Raw genomic sequence first — 17,500 nt, 5'->3', positions numbered from 1 at the left:
ACGACGATTTCGATTAAAAATTCGAATTTATCTGTTATAATTTTTCTACAATCTAATTTCGTAATTTTATCAGAGAAAAATAGAAAGAGAGAAAGAGAGAGAAAACTAGCAATTAGTTATAATTACTATATTACATTATACTATAACACACTGGTAGAAGTAAAATTATTCGAGTAGTTATTTTGTCTGTTCTTTTTTTCTTTTTTCTTTTTTTTTTTTTTTTTTTTAAACAAAGATTACCATTTCTTATCACGAAGTATAGTATCTTAACTGTAACTAAACTTTTCTTCTATAATATACGTAGCATTAAGGAATTATCGAGTTTCTTTCGTGAAGATTTTTTTCTTGTTTTTCTCTTTATTTTCTTTTTTTTTTTTTTTTTGATCATTTTTTCTTCTATTTTTTTCTTTTCTTCTAAGCAAACACCGTTACCTGTTAGCGCAAGAGGATTCAAATTTCGATGGAGTTTAGTTTTTGCTGGTGATGCTATTTTGAAATACGAAAAGATGACGGGGAAGAACGTAAATAGGATATTAAGACGATGTTGCCCGACTTTTCAGATTTATCGTTCGCTCTTAAATAGATATGCACGTTCACATGACAGCCTTGACCTGACCAAGCCAGAAAACCACTAAAGTGACTCAACTAAGACACAATGTCACGAGTTCGCAAACGATGTTTCATAATTTATCAAATAGTATAACGATCATCTATGTGTTTGCGTTAATCTATTGCTTTACTTGCATATATATATTTTTACATATATATATATATACATATGTATATATACACACTAGAAATTTTCTTCAAAGAGTTCATAGACAAAGCAGCATGAAAATTATTATTATTATTATTATTATTATTATTATTATTATTATCATTATTATTAAACAGAGAATGAGTTAGGATAGCAAAACAATAGCGTAGAATAATATTGTATGTTTAACGTTTAGATAGTTCAATGAATATGTTTACTCAATGATAAAGGCAATCAAGCAAATATCATGATTAAATTTATGTTATCGTCAATTAATGTTGCTTTCTCCAAAGAGGAATACAGTTGCATATAGTTGTTTGTCCGGTTCATTTATCCGAATATACGTTGTATTATCGATCGATAATAGTTTAACATAAGCTGATTATAACCAATTTCTAATAGGCACGAGAGTAATGGGAAATGTGAATAAAAGCGGGTCATTGACTTCGTTAAAAGATAGAAGAGAGGATAAGAGTGAAGATTCCTTTTCTCTCTCTCTCTATCTCCCTCTCTCTCTCTCTCTCTCTCTCTCTCTCTCTCTCTCTGTAATTTATTTCTATTCTAGAGAAGTTTGAAATTCTTGAAATTCTAGTAACTTCCCATGAGGCAATTCCATTCCATATAGGAAATTATTTGACGTAAATATATTTATGACGTCGATTAAACACGCTCTACGATGCATCCATCAGATGGAAGATCTGAAAGATATTTTGAAACTTTTCGTTAAATTCTTTCTATTTCCCAATATCTCGAACATTGAACGTCTCGATGTCGTTTTTGGTTCTTTATTTATTTATTTTTATTTCTCTCTCCTTAGTTCGACATTTTGACGTTTCTCTTTCATTATATCGACAAATTTTCATTATATCCTCGAAAAGGCTCGATTTATTCGATATCGTCGCTCGCACGAGATCGACAATGGTGTTCCAAGTGGAGGAGGGATAAAGAGAGGGGAGGCGAGGTTGGGGGGGAGGGGGGAGAGAGGTGGGGAGGGGTAAAAGGAAAATGAAAAAACGAATGAATAAACGATGACGCTTCGAAGTTAAGTCTTTAGAAATTGAATTTTATTTCGCGAGAAAATTATGATTAAAGTTTTAAGTTAAGCAAGTTAAACGTTTAAACGTTGAGTTAAAGAGTAACCAGCAGATAGCCAAGAAGTATATGGCACTCATGAGACCATCTAAACGAGCGAGGTTTATTACTTTCTTCTTTTTTTTTTTTTTTCAACCCCCTTCACACAGGTATTAAATAGTACATCCGGACGAAAGAATGGAAAAGAGATTTCAACATTATACAGATCCTTTTAACCCTTCTTTTAACGTCATAATATAACTTCGATCTCGCACACGCTTATACCGTCTGTATATTTTTTTCTTTTTCTTTTTTTTTGGTTTTTTTGTCTTTCTTTTTGTTCTTTTTCTTTTTTTTTTTTTTTTTTTTTTTTTTTTGTATATAAGCACATATTGTAGGTCAAACGTTCGTAGATTATTTTTTAAATATCTATCTAACTCCTTTCTCGAGACCCTTTTCGTTGCTCGTGAAAAATTTTTTTTGTTCCATTGATCCTTCGACCGTGCAATTTTAACATTTGGAAGGAAGAAAAGCAAGGGGAAAAAAAGGGAAACAAAAGAGAAAGGACCAATTCAAAGAGTATCGAAATGGTTCGTAATTAATTTTTGGAATCATGGCCTGGCATAAGTTATTACAATTTGTAATTGTTGATGAACAATTATGATTAAAAATTCTTTTGATATTAATTTTCTTTCAGGTGAAAAAAAATTCTCATGGGATTTTCAATTGAGATAAACATTGAATTTTTCATCACGCCGATTCTCCATGAGTTTAAACTATCCTTGATAAACGTACGTAAACTATATTAATTATTTCAATATTTAATTAATTCAATAACAATATTACGCCCACACACTTGGGAAAACTCTGCGCCATGTACGAAAGTCCGATAATTTATTTATGCGATCCTTTTATTTCGACCGAAAAAAGAAGAAAATAAAAACGAAGGGAAAAAGAGAAAAGAAAAAATAGGACAATGTGATAAAAAGGAAAAAATTGAAATATCAAAAATAACATTGTACTGAAATTATAACTTTCCATACGATCAAATTGTATAATTATTTTTAATAATCAAATTAGCTCTTGTTATATTATATAATTTAAATATTATCTATCGATTTATATCGAATAATAACGAATAAATATTTTTTTCCAGGCACGGCAAAATTGTTCCTAATTTACATTTTAACGTTTTAATAATGACGTTCGATTTAATTATTAAAACGTACAATTAAACGACCGAGTTGGTCGTAAAAGAAAAAAAAAGAAAGAAGAAAAAAGAGAAGAAGAAAAAAAAAAGATATGATAACTCGATTTTTATTTTAAATTTGACCATCGCTCGGGGAGAAAGGGAACTCTCTTTCTCTTTCTCTTTCTCTTTCTCTTTCTCTCTCTCTCTCTCTCTCTCTCTCTCTCTCTCTCTCGCTAAATTTATAAATAAATCGGAACAATGAGGGAGATCATTAAGCTTGATATAAAAATTAATTGAAAGTTGTTGAAAGTCGAACAAGAATCAACTGGGGAATAAATAACCAGTCGCATGGGAAACCATTTCCGGCGTCACCGTTGGCTATTATATTACATTTATACTCATTTCCATTTACGTTTTTATATGCATCTACGAGTTATATACAAAAAAAAAAAATATATATATATATGTGTATATTTACTTTTTTTATTTTCATAATGCATTTTGACGACCTCCCTATTTTTTTCTCTTTACCTTTGTAATCCTTATCCTAGAACGTTGCAACTTTGAGAATATTTTAGTATTGTGAGCGCAATCGTATTATCTTATTTTAATCTGATGAAAATCTGACGACGAAACAAAACAAGATGATAACGAAGAAATTAAAAGAGAAAAGAAAGGTAACAAAAAAAAAACAAATAGGACAAAAAGAGGATAAATCATTTCTTAATAATTTTTTTTTTCTTTCCCATCTCTCGAAAAGAATTCCCATTAACAATATATTCGCCGGCGGCCATTTAATCGAATGAAAAAAAAAAAAGAAACAAAAAAGAAAAATAAAAAAGAAATAATCTCTTTGTTTTCAATGTTTCGATGTTTTTATTCGAAATGTATCATAAAGAAATGGGATAGTATTTAATAATGAAAACGTCATAACTGCGTGCAATACCTTATTTTTAAATTGAAATTTGTGGCAATGAAAAAAACCGGACAAAGCTAACGAAAAGGTAAAAGGAAGGAAAGAAAAAAAAAAAAAAGGGAAAAATGCTACAAAATGTTTTGATTTATCTGAACGTACGTATTTACGTAGGTAAAAATGTTAGAAATAAAATTAAACTGGTCAAAACTTTTTAATGAAGTATTAAAGGAAAAACAAAAAGAAACAAATAAAAGAAAAAAGAAAGAAGAAAGAAGAAAAAAAAATCGCATAACTATTTGACAAAAAGAAAACTAATTGACAAAAAAAAAAAAAAAAGAAAAAGCACACACACACACACACAATATTAAATCATCCGATGATTTAAAATTCATCGTAAGAAATTAATTTCTCAAGAAGATCTTTCAATAGAACGACAAGAATTTCAAATATCCATTTCAAATATTCAATTAAAAGTACGTCGGAACAAAGAGAAAGTAATATTACAAATCCGAATAAAATTTATTAAAGTATCATCGAACGTATACATACGATAAAATCTAAATCACAATGTGAATTGACGTTATCAACATTTAATTAACACCAAATAGAATAATTAATCCTATGAATAACTAATGTCGATGTGACCGTGAAATGTCTGAAAAAAAAAAAAAAATGAGAAAAAGAAAAATTACGTCAGAACGAAATGTAATCTAATTAATAATATAATAATTTTGTAAATGTTTCGTTAATAACAAACAAATAAAACAAGTAATTTCTAACGATAGAAATTTCATCTTGATAAGGACACAACTTTAATGATTAATAATAACACGTATAACATTAGAAATTAGAGAAAATAGTTTCGTCGTAATTAATTTGCCATCAAAGTTGAAATTCATCTTTCTCTCTCACTTTCTCTCTCTCTCTCTCTCTCTCTCTCTCTCTCTCTATCTATCTATCTATCTATCTATCTATCTATCTATTTTTGTTTATCTATCTTTCTCTTTTCCTTTTTTCCTTTCTATTTCTTGAGTTATAACAATTTCGAGTAAGTCGTGCGAGAGCTTCATTTATGGCATCGTAATTTTGCCATAATGTCGAAGCAAGGATAATCATGCGAGAATCCTTTACTACTGTAATGCCAGTAGTAAAGGTAAAGCATAACTCCGTCGCTTACTCCTCTCCGATAGTTCTCGTAAAAGGGGATGAAGGACGCGGCGATCCGTATAAAAAAAGAAAAAAAAGAAAAAAGAAAAGAAAAATCGAAGGGAAAAAAGTACTGATGGCGAGAGGATGCATGTTTTTTTCTTTTCCATCTCTTTTTTTTTTCTTTTTTTATTTTTTTCTTTTTTTCCCTTTTTTTCTCTTTTTTCTTTTTTCTTTTAATATCTTTTCTTCGAATCGACTGCAAAGACGATACGCAATACAGATTTTTCAAACAGGACATCGAAATATAAATATCTTTTCATTTTAATAATTATAAATTTTTTATTTATTTTAATATTTATAAATTTTCTTTGTTTTTTTTTTTTTTCTTTTTCTTTTTTCCTTACCTACGTCTGATATTTTATATTTAATAATTAAATATAATATTAAAAATTATCCTCTAGGATAATATAATTAAAAATCGTCAGAAGCTTTCCAATAATAAACATGTGTCATTAATTAAATCGTTTTGGTATCTCGTTAACGATAACTATAAGGACCACGTCATTGTCATTAATTTTTATGATAAATTAATTTAATGAATCTCCCTATGGTTCATCTTGTCTATCCCATTTTTCATAATTATCTCGTTCGTTCGGGAAATAAAAATAATTAAAAAGAAAGTCCATCCATATTAACGAGTTTTTCCTTACGAATGTTAATCGATGAAAGTGTCTTAAAAGAATCTTACCATCATTATCATTATCATTATCATTATCATTATCATTATCATTATCATTATCATTATTATTATTATTATTATTATTATTATTATTATTATTATTATTATTATTATTACTATTATTATATCAGGGGTTCTCAGTAACATTTCTCGAAGAATTTTTATTTTATCGATAGTAGCAGTAATATTACAATAGATATATATCAGTTAATTAGTAGCCTACTTCGCGTCTTCTTTAATTAATTTACTTTTATCAAAAAAAATACGTTTTAATACGAACGAACGAACGAATGAACATAGCTGCTCGAGGGGTTGTCGAAAGTGAAGAAAAAAAGAAAAAGAAAGAAAAAGAGTAGGGCTTACTTGTCTTAGGTTAAAAAAGGAAAAAAGAAAGTGAGAAGAAGAAAGGAAAAAAAAGGACAAACGAATCGGAAGATTGTTCTCTTTCTTTCTTTCTTTCTTTCTTTCTTTACTTCTCTCTCTCTCTCTCTCTCTCTCGCTCTCTTGCTCTCTTTCTATTTCTCTCTCTCTCTCTCTCTCTCTCTCTCTCTCTCTCTCTCTCTCTCTTTCCATTTCTTCATCTTCTATTTGATTCATAAGTAAGACACGAATAATACCATTGTTAGACAATAGTACTATCTATGGAACGAATGTGTAAGTACTTATTTCGACAGAAAAAAAAAAAATAAGACAACTACATTGATTGTATTCAGTGTTCTTCTCTTCAACATTAACGTCCTTCAAGATTCTTGTCAATTAATCATTAATTGACAACGTAAGATTCATAAAAGAAATCCATAAGTTTATCTACCTATCCTCATTCCAATGGTTCATTGAAAATTCCTCATTCGAACAAAATTTCATCAGTTAATATATCTATCATATATTAATTCATATCATATATTAATATAATATATATATCATCCGATATATATAATTACATTTGTTCGAAGAATTTCTTTTCTCTCCTTTCTTTTCTCCATTTTCTTTTTCTTTTTAATTTACATTCGCATTACATCGTCCGTTTTTAATAATCGTCTCGCAAGTTTTTTCCTTCCGATATTCAAGACGACATCGGATACATTAAATCAAGACGATCATGCGTTTAAATTAAAATTGTTCCTTTATTAGACTAAATTCTATCGTAGTCACTTATTCTCTGTGTATTTAACGAAAAAAAAAAGAAAAAAGCAAAAAGAAAAAGAAAAAGAAAGAAGAAAAAATACTTCTAATTTTGAGAAAATAGCTACGCGCATCGAAAAATAAATAAGATGCAAAATATCTCGGATATAATATGTTAAGAAGAGAATGAGAGAGAGAGAGAGAGAGAGAGAGAGAGAACTGATCGACTTTTTCATTCGTCAAACTTTGAAAATAATATAATATTTTCGAATAAATTATTTTGGATTCGTTCGCGTTAAAAATACACCGTACATTTTTAATTGAAATATCTTTATAGATACGTATTCTTATTCTATGTTATATAAAAGATGGATACTTCCGATATTGATCAAATAGTCAATCCAAAGGAAGAAGTAATTAATATGCAAATCGTCCAACATATAATATATTCAAGAAGAAAAGAGATAAATAGATAGATAGATAGATAGATAGAGAAAGAGAGAGAGAGAGAGAGAGAGAGAGAGAGAGAGAGAGAACTAATCAACTTTCACTCATCGTGACGCTTAGAAAAAAAAAAGAAAAAAACCTTTTCGAATAAATTTCTCGGAAGAGAAATATCTATAATAAATTCCGAGAAAATAATCAACATCATGAAGTAATTAATAATGCAAAACTTTTAACGCATAATGCACTTAAGAGACAAAGATAGAAAAAGAAATAGAGAGAGAGAGAGAGAGAGAGGACCGATCGACTTCTATTAATCAAGAAATTGAAAAGAAAAAGAAAAAAAGGGAAAGAGAGAGAGAAAGAGAAAAAGAGAGAAAGAGAGAGAAAGAGAGGGAGAGAAACAGAAGGGAAAAAAGAAATGAATCTTTGTCGAGTAAATTCCAGGTTGGTTTCGACGGAATGAAAGAAACAAGAAGAAAAAAGAACAAAAAGGAAAGAAAAAAAAGAAAAATGAAAAACAAGAAGAAAGGAGGGAGTTAAGTAAGAGGAAGAAAAAAGGATAAAAAACAAAAGAAGAAAGAAAAAAACTCTTAAAGAATCGATTTGCGTTTAGATCGTTTGTGTTACAGGAACCCCATCCTCCGTACTCACCACTCCACCCCCTCCATCACCACCCCCGCCCCGCCCTCCGATCTATAAAGAATGTGACTCGATATATTATCAAAGGAAATGTAAAATAAAAAAAAAAATATCTCGGTCGATCGTCATCTTCCTGTTTCAAAAGGTGTTTATAAGGACAGGGGGAAAGGGAGCGGCAAGCAGGAGGAGGGGGAGGGATGATAGAAAAGGATGAACGCAACGTGCGACCTTTTGAACAAAAAAAATCGATGATGCTTTTACTCGCGACGCGTTAACATCTCATCCTCCTCTTTTTCTTCTTCTCTCTCTCTCTCTCTCTCTCTCTCTCTCTCTCTCTCTCTCTCTCTCTCTCTCTCTCTCTCTCTGATACACACTTATAACACAGACACAAGCACGTTCTCTTTTTCTCTCTCCCTTTTAGTCGGTCGCACATCGTTCACTTGTGTTTTTAAAAAGTCGACGATGAAAATTTCTCTCTTTTTTTTTTTCTTTTTCGTTTCGTTTCTTCTCAGAAAAGAAAGAAACGAGATAATTACTTACACGTACCATGAGAAGCTCGACTCGTTTCGAGAAATATTCAAACTGAAATGTATTTGAACTAACAGGAGACCCCTTTACTCATAGTATCCTTTGAAATTAATAAATGCACGAATACATGTTTTCCTTTATGATAGTTTAACATGTTATACACACACACACACATATATATATATATATATATATATATATATATATATATATATATATATATATATATACACGTATGTCGAAGTACATCGAAAAGCTACAGGATCACTTTTAACATTTTTCGAAAAAATACTGTGTGCAGGTAACGTATGTAAATAAATGTATGTATGTATATTTATGTGTTCCCGTATGTATATATGTATATATATATATATATATATATATGTATGCATGTATATATGTATATGTTCATATATTTTTTTCGAGATAAGAAGTGATACAAGGAAGAAGCACAAAAAGAAAAAAAAGAAAATAAAGAAAAATATATCAATCATTCTTGTTATAACCTCGTCGTTTATTCATCATTTTTGTCGTCAATTAAATAATTTTTTTTATCTAGTCTATCATGATCTTTCTAAATTTCCAATTTCTTTTGTTTTTCTCCTTGTCTTTATTTCTCTCCTTTCTTTGTACTCCGTCTTTTTTTTTTCTTTTGTTCTTTTTGCCCCCCTTTTTTTCTTTTGATACGTACACATATATGTATCCGTGTATATTATTATTTTTTACCTTTTCAAAGATGAAGTGCAAGGACGAAATAAGAAAAAAAGAAAAAAGAAGAAAATACTCGAAGAAACGTCCATTTTTATTTTTTCTCGTTCGTTCCTTTTTATTTTCCTTCTTCTTTCTTTTTCTCTTTTACTACTCTTCTACGGCTTTCTTAGTTTCTCATCAGTTTATAGCAGATACTTTGGTAAGGAAAAACGATAAACAACGCGGTACTCCTGTAATATCGTGGCAATGTTTATCATTGTCTAAGGACGCCTACAAGAACGACGTTATAAAGCTCACTAATATAAAGGACGATTAATAAACATCAGAAAAACGAGTATGACGGTTTGCATATAGTCAAAGTTTATTTACAGTAAGATATAGATATAAGTATTATATTTATTTTTATTCGTCTCTAAATTGACAGAAACATAACTATAGTTGTTAAATAATTTAAGTCGATCGGTAATATCCCATTTTTCTTTTCGACGATTAAACTATAGTACTTTTAACCCTCTATGGGCTGAATTTTTGTTTTGAATCCAAAAAAATAGGGGAAACGAAAAATCTAGCAATTATAAACCTATATATGCAAATGAAATAAAAAAAAATTTTTTTAATTTTTTTTCCTTTTTTTTTTTCTTTTTTTTTTTTATTTCAAGTTGATGAGCCTAGCGACGGTCATAAATATTATATTGGTTGTCTTGACAACGTTATAGAATTAAGATTTAAGCGCAATCTCATGAAAAAAGCTATAATTATTTGATAAAATCTCGATAAATTAAAATGTGATCTGAAAGTTACACGGGCCCATAGAGGGATAATTTTTTTTTATTTTTTATCTTTATTCTTTTTGTTTTACATTTCAAGTATCTCTTTTAATCTTAAGTATTATCAAAAAGGAACAAAAAAAGAAAAAAAAAGAAAGAGGAAAACAAAGCTTAAACTTTGAAAAACTTTTAAAAAGAAAAAAAAATATCCTTGTGATTTGTTCAATAATTACATGTCGAAATTGAAATACGATGAAAGTATGAAAATATAATATAATTTTTTTCATATATTTATATATTTTCTTTTGTTTATAGATTATAGGTGCATATATACGTGTATCGTAAATGCACATTTTTATTTATACGAATTTTGCACGTCTCATTTATCAATCTAAAAGCCCGAATTTATTTGACCTCGACAAAATTCGAAATATCGAAACGCGATGAAAGAATGAGAATAAATGATTTTTCATTTATGGTAATATAAATTTTAATATATATATATATATGTACATATTTTTTTTTTATTTGTACGTAGGTGCGCATACACATGTACCGTAAATATACATTTTTATTTATATGAATTTTGCATGTTTCATTTATCAACCATAAATCCGAATTTATGTGACCTCGACGAAATTCGAATATCGAGAAGCATCGAAACGTGATAAGAAAAAATTTTATAATTTTGACAGATCATAACAGTATTAATTTCGTGTTTTTTTTTTTTTTCTTTTTTTTTTTTATATACGTAATATAAATTCGTACACATATGTATATTTTATTATATTTGTATATAATAAAATTTCTTATAGATAGGAAATTTTACGTCACGTCGAAGACGTATTTATCGAATATTTATCTTTCGATCGAATAAACAAATCTTTGATCGTCACGTACTTTATTTTAAATTACTCGTAATAATTTTTCTTAGTAGGGATAAGTTTGCAGAAGATCGATCGACAAGTTTGTGAGATAAAACGTTTTTTAATATTAACCGTTTCTTCAAAGTGATGGATAATAATTTGATAAGAAAAATTTTTCAATGAGATGCAACGAATTCAAAATGAGATCAAAATGTTTCCTCACGAGTAACAAACAGGAAGAAAAAAATATATGTATAAACATAAAATAATACACGAGGATAAAGTTTCTTTCAAAGAAAAATTCGATAAAAATTTTAATCAAATTGTTAATTCGATTTTTTTTTCTTTTTTTTTTTCTATGAATCCATAGAGAGATAATTTAACCCTTATTTTTATCGATGAACGACGAACACGATTATTCGGAAATACGAATTGATGTTTAATGTTAGATAAAATATATTTACTGACACGATCGATACGTCTTTCAATTTGTCAGGGAAATGTTTGATCGCTTTAAATGTCGATAACTCGATTTTTACGGCTTATGGAAATATTCAACATATATTGAACGTGATTGACGAAAGGACGATAAAATCGATAGCCTTTTAGCATGGAATAAGCTCTTAATCGGATATTATCAGGAACAATTTCTTTTTTCTTTCTTTTCTTTATTTTTTTTTTGTCCTTTAAATTGTTGCTATGATCGTTAATTTCTATTATGTTCCATCTTATTGACAAAATAAAAAGAAGAAAAAAAACACAAAACAAAACAAACGCAACATTCTTCGATAAATATCTATAAAATTTATGTACATATATATATATATATATATATATATATATATATATATATAATTTATTATTTAATTTCATTAATAAATTTATATACATGTATATGGATTATTTAATACGGTTATATATTAAAACGTTAAATTAATTCTTCCCCATAAATAAGATTTTGATAAAGCTTCAATAACGAAAACACAATCTAATATACGATAGAGAATTTTAATCGTTTTGACGATCTATCGATCGAGATAAAAAATAAAAAAGAAAACTAAGAAAGAAAAAAGGAAAATAAAATTAAAGAAAAAAAAAAAAAAGAAAAGAAGAAACTATGTTTAATGAGTCGGTATCGAGAAAATATTTGTCAACGAATGTCGAAGCATTGATGCATTATTATATGATTTCCATTTATGATTATCGTAAAACTTGACTGGGGTATTAATTTCGAATTAATTTATGAAAGTATTAACGTTGATTTCGCCATTGAAAATATATGTCAACGTAATTTCGATAGTGATTCACAATATTTGATATTCGTGAGAGAACTCGAGAAAATATACCGAATGAAGTTGTCGGTGAAGAATGAACTATATTGGTCAGACGTAGAAACACTTGATAGAATCGATGATTGGTCAGACACGTTCTCGACATTGAGTAGTCAGGTTAGATCACTCGAAAGAATAGAAAAATCGAAAAATAGTAAAACTCCGAGACGAAGACAATGGAAGACCATTTTCTTTTTAACGTTTTTTTTCTCTTTCATTTTTTAATTTTTTTTATTTTATATATATATATATATATATATATATATATATATATATATATGTAAACAACGCAATCTTCTTAATAGAAAAAAAAAAAAGAGAGAGTAAAATATTTAAATCTCGTTCTAATAATTTAAATCGTACCTATCGATTGACCATATTGTCAATTAAATTTAAAAATTTTATCATTATAATCGTAATTATATTGATCCATTTCATTTATTTTATTTTAACAAAAAGAAGAAACATAAATTAATTATAACGATTATTAATTGTTAAATAGCATACTGTTTGTTTTATATTATTATTATCATTATTATAATTGAACGACCGTCGTTTGCGTTATCGAAGGAAATATTTTATTTGACGTTACCCGATTTTATGGGCAATTAATTCGAGAGAAAATTTTAATCATCGATGGTTTTTATGATTCGACTGAAAAGACCATAACAAATGAACGCGTTAAAATTCATACGGCTAACATATTTTGACGAAAATATTCATTAATACGAATTTACGATATTTAGTTTACGTAACTACGATATTTAGGAAAGCTTTTCGAACGGGTAATTTATGTTGTTGTTTTTTTTCTTTTTTTTTTTTTTTATTATCTTTTTTCATCTTTTTTTTCTTTTTTTTCTTTTTTTTCTTTTTTTTTCTTTCTTTCCTTCTTTCTCGTTACCCATCAATATTTTTTTCCCAGTGAAATTTGAAATTCTTTTTTACGCACGGAAAGAGAAAAAAATCAAAAAAGAAGGAAAGAAAAAAAAAATACGAACAAAAAAAGATAAAAAGCAATAGAGAGAGAGAGAGAGAGAGAGAGAGAGAGAGAGAGAGAGAGAGAGAAATTCGTGCATAAATCTGTTGCTCCAAAATTCGTTACATTTACACGCAATAGATATTCGAGTATCATCGATTTAAAACTGAAATTGATTTCCGGTCGGATGACCGATATCATATAAAATATGATCAAACATAACTATATATATATATATATATATATGTATATAATATAGATATATAATATGTTCTTGAAAAAGTAAGTAAAAAAGTATTGCAGTAATTACAAATGGAGAAAATTCCATTTTGATTTTCTAACGTTTCTAACGTTTAGTACAAACTAACGAAGTGTGCTCAAACACTCGTCGCACAAAGTATCATCCTTTTTTCCGGGAACGAATGTATGTTACCACTTAATGGTTTCTTTCGGTCGTAAATAAAATAAATTTAAAGAAAAAAGAAGAGAAGAAAAGAAAAAAAAAAAAACAAGAAAAAAAAAAGAAAAACAAACAAACAAATAAGAGAAAGAAAGGAAACGTGAAACGGATTAAAAGTGCGAGAGAATTTTCCCGCCTTTTATTACAATATTATTCGTACGCGAGTTGTAAGTATTATACTTATTTTCATTGAAATAAGAGAGAAAAAGGAGGAATAGTAGTTAGAACAAAGAAAAAAAAAAAGAAGACAAAAAAAAAGAAAGAAAGAAAAAGAAAAATAAGAAAATAAAAAGAAAAGAAAGAAAGGATAAGAAAGAAAAAGAAAGAGAGATATCAAGGAAACGGAGGAGAGAAAAAAGATACGAGTGAGTGAGAAACCGAGCTTGTCGTTTTCTTTTTCTTTTTTTCTTCTTTTTTTTCTTTTTCTTTTTTTTTTTTTTTTTTTTTGTACAAATTTCTTTAGATTCATCTCAGCTTTCCACATAAGAATAAAAATACGCGACATTCGAACACCAAGCGTATAAATACATTCAAACGAGAGAGGAGGGCTCAAAAAAAAGAAACGCGAAGAACAAAAAAAAAGAAAGAAAAAAAAAAAAGAAAAATAGAGAATAAGAAAAAGATAAAATATCGACAAAAGTTTACAAAGGTAATACGTACTTGTTTATCCGGTTCTTTGCCTTTAGCGGTGATAAGACGATCGCAATAGCAGCCCTCTAACAAAACGACACCGCTTGGCCGTGAGCAGGTTTCGTTTTCGTAATAGAATAGTAGATTCTGAAATAGGAAGTATCAGCCAACGTTAGATTGATATCCTCGTCAAATTATTAGAAAAATACAATGATACGAAATAAATGTGATAATACTAAATTCATTATTTTTTTTTTCCTTTTCTTTTTTCTTTGTTCCTTTTTCTTCTTATTTATTTTTCACCCTTTATCCAATATAGATTCACGTCGATCGATTTGTTTTACTTTTTTTTATTGTCTTTTTTTCTTTTTCTCTTTTTTTTTTTTCTTCTTTTTCTTTCCTTTTCTTTTTATCATAAATTATACGAACGATGATAAATAGGCCGGAGGAGAAATGTTTTGATTGTTCATGGATTAGAAAAAAAAAAAAAAGAAAGAAAGAAAAAGAAAAAAGAAAAAAAAACAAAGAGAGAATCATAGCGATGCATAAAATAAATATTGTTCTAACGATCGATTTATTATCGTACTGAACTTGTGCACAAACACAATAAATACATTCACTATTCATTTATATTTTTCTTATAGTCCGTAGTAATCGTTAAAAAATTATAGGATATCGAAATCTCTGTGTCTGTCTATCTCTTTCATTATCATTCTAAATGATAACTCTCACCTGATACAAGACGAACCATCGTAATTGCCACTTGGCAGAATCAGCGGTCCGTTTGTGTAAATATCCGTTCAACGAATTATCGTAATGGGCTCTCTCCGAGAGCATCACTAGCTGAGAGTCGTTTACCCTCACTGAAACATACAAGAAAACGTAATATATTGTTAGAGTTTATCTAAATGATCATTGTTAAGTTCTAAACAGTGATACCAATGAAAATCGATAAAATCAATATTTTAATCTGATCAGTATTATATTTCTATCATTGAATTACATTTAAAATTATACATATAAAATTAACGTAATAAATTATCATTAAAAAAAAAAAAAAAGAGAAATAATAAATACAAGTATATATTGTATCGATATTTTTTTCCTGTTTCATATTGTTTTTTTGTTTTTTTTTTTTTTTTCTTTTAATTTTTCATGTAGATACACATAAATATAATTATATTCTTTATTGTTTGTATAAAAATGATCATTATCAAACAGATAATTCGTCGTTAAACACGCGCCTTTACGAATTATTGATCGTAGTAAAAGAAAAGAAAAGAAAAAAAAAATATTAAAGAAAAAAAAAAAAAGAAAAGTCGCAAGCATCTTGGAGGATGTACCTTTTGCGAATTAATTTTTATCCCCTCTTTAAAGATTTATTTATTTTTGAGACATTATAATATGATCCATTCGACGAAAATGAAAATTAAACTGTACGTCGTCGTAAAAATGTAAAGTCTAATTTTACGCTTGGTTTCCTTTCGTTTGAACTAACATAAGATTGAAATAAAGCGGGAAAATGTGAAAAGTAAAATAAGATAAACGAGAGGACATTGTTCTTCATTCTCTTTGTTTAAATCTTAAATTGTTCATTACGTCGTAACTTAAAAGGCTAAGATACGAATAAAAAAATATAATGAAAATTTGAATTTTTTCTTTCTTTTTTTTTTTCATTTCGTTATTACATTTACTTACATGACAACGAAAGAATCATTTTTAAATTACAATGAGTAATGAGAAATTCTTAATGAAGAGATACTTCGTCGAATTTCAAAGGATTAAATATGATCAAAGTATTTACGGGAATTAGAAACAGGTTAATATCATTTAAAGCTTATCACAAAATAATCAACGATTTTTCATATAATATACATTTTCTTATATAAAATTATTATCGTTTATTTATTTTTTTATTTATTTATCCTTTTATTTTTATATGAAATATTATTTCAAAATTTGCAATATTTTATAGCAAAATGAAGAGCACCGTACATTACACAATAATTTCTTATTAAAAATGTCAACAATAAAGACTTACAAATTAATCTAATATTTATTAATGAAAATAATCCATTCAAACAAAATATATATTTATATATGTCTATAATATAATACGATAACTCACCAGTTCTTTGCATCTTTGGGCTGAGCATGATCGAGGTAGATGTAAAAAGTTCTCTTTCGTTCGATGATTTTCTTGGATTAATGATTGTCCTCAATACCTTGTATACGATTGTGAGATCGTAAAAGAAAAAAAAAAGGAAAAAGAAAATTTTCTTACGATTCCTCCTGTAGTCTTTCCAACACTGTTACCTTACGAAACCAGATTGTCCTGTGTACTGTGAAAGAAAGAAAAAAAGAAAGAAAAAAAAGAAGAATAGTCATTATTTATTCACATGGTATCCACATTATTTAATTACGAGTTATAAGATCGTGGAAAAAGGAAAAAGAAAGAAAAGGGAAGAAAAACACGGAAGAAACAAAAAAAGATAAAAAAATTGTCTCTCCATATGCTTGACATATGACTTTTAAATAATAATAATAATAATAATAATAATAATAATAATAATAATAATAATAATAATAATAATAATAATAATAATAGTAATAAAAAATAAAAAAAATGAAAGAAGCGAAAAAAAAGAAAGAGAATGAGAAAAGTTAAAAAAAAGGAAGAGAAGGAGAAAAGTTAAAAACAGAAAAAAAAAGCAATTGAGGTCACTGAGCGTTAATAAATTTTCCATTGAAAGGATATAATCTTCCAATGATTTCTAACTCTATATAGACCCACGCTATTTGAAACATTCGAATAGGGAAGATTAGGAAGACAGAATTAATCCGATTATCGAAAGAGTGATTTTGTGTCTGTCGCATATATACATATATTTATATATATATATTATATATATAATTATATATATTATATGTACAAATATGTATATATTTATATATATATATATATATATATATATATATATATAGAAATTAGTTAAACGATTATAATGAACTTAATAATAAATTTAAATAAATGTGTATTTATATTCAACTTACATAAGATATAATACGAAATTTGTATTGAATTTTTTAACGTTTACGCATGCAGTTTCATCTCATCTTTAATGAAAGTTACCATCAAAATGTATAATAATAATAATAATAATAATAATAATAATAATAATAATAATAATAATAATAA

The 17,500-nt window shown here is 27.5% G+C and overlaps 1 protein-coding gene across 4 annotated transcripts in view; it reads right to left on the bottom strand.

Moving 5' to 3' along the window:
- LOC124430485 (ras-specific guanine nucleotide-releasing factor 2-like) overlaps positions 1–17,500 on the bottom strand; it is a 69,506-nt gene that overhangs the window by 49,738 nt on the left and 2,268 nt on the right. For all 4 annotated transcript variants that reach the window (XM_046977139.1, XM_046977137.1, XM_046977140.1 and 1 more), the window contains exons 2-4: positions 16,430–16,643; positions 15,034–15,164; positions 14,332–14,448 (exon numbers count right to left, since the gene is read on the bottom strand). In XM_046977139.1, the coding sequence (XP_046833095.1) occupies positions 14,332–14,448; positions 15,034–15,164; positions 16,430–16,457 (276 nt within the window). In that variant the 5' untranslated portion in view covers positions 16,458–16,643. The remainder of the gene's footprint in view (positions 1–14,331; positions 14,449–15,033; positions 15,165–16,429; positions 16,644–17,500) is intronic.

Source organism: Vespa crabro, chromosome 18 (assembly GCF_910589235.1).
Source record: "Vespa crabro chromosome 18, iyVesCrab1.2, whole genome shotgun sequence".
Lineage (NCBI taxonomy): Eukaryota > Metazoa > Arthropoda > Insecta > Hymenoptera > Vespidae > Vespa > Vespa crabro.
This window is presented reverse-complemented; position numbering and strand designations above follow the sequence as displayed.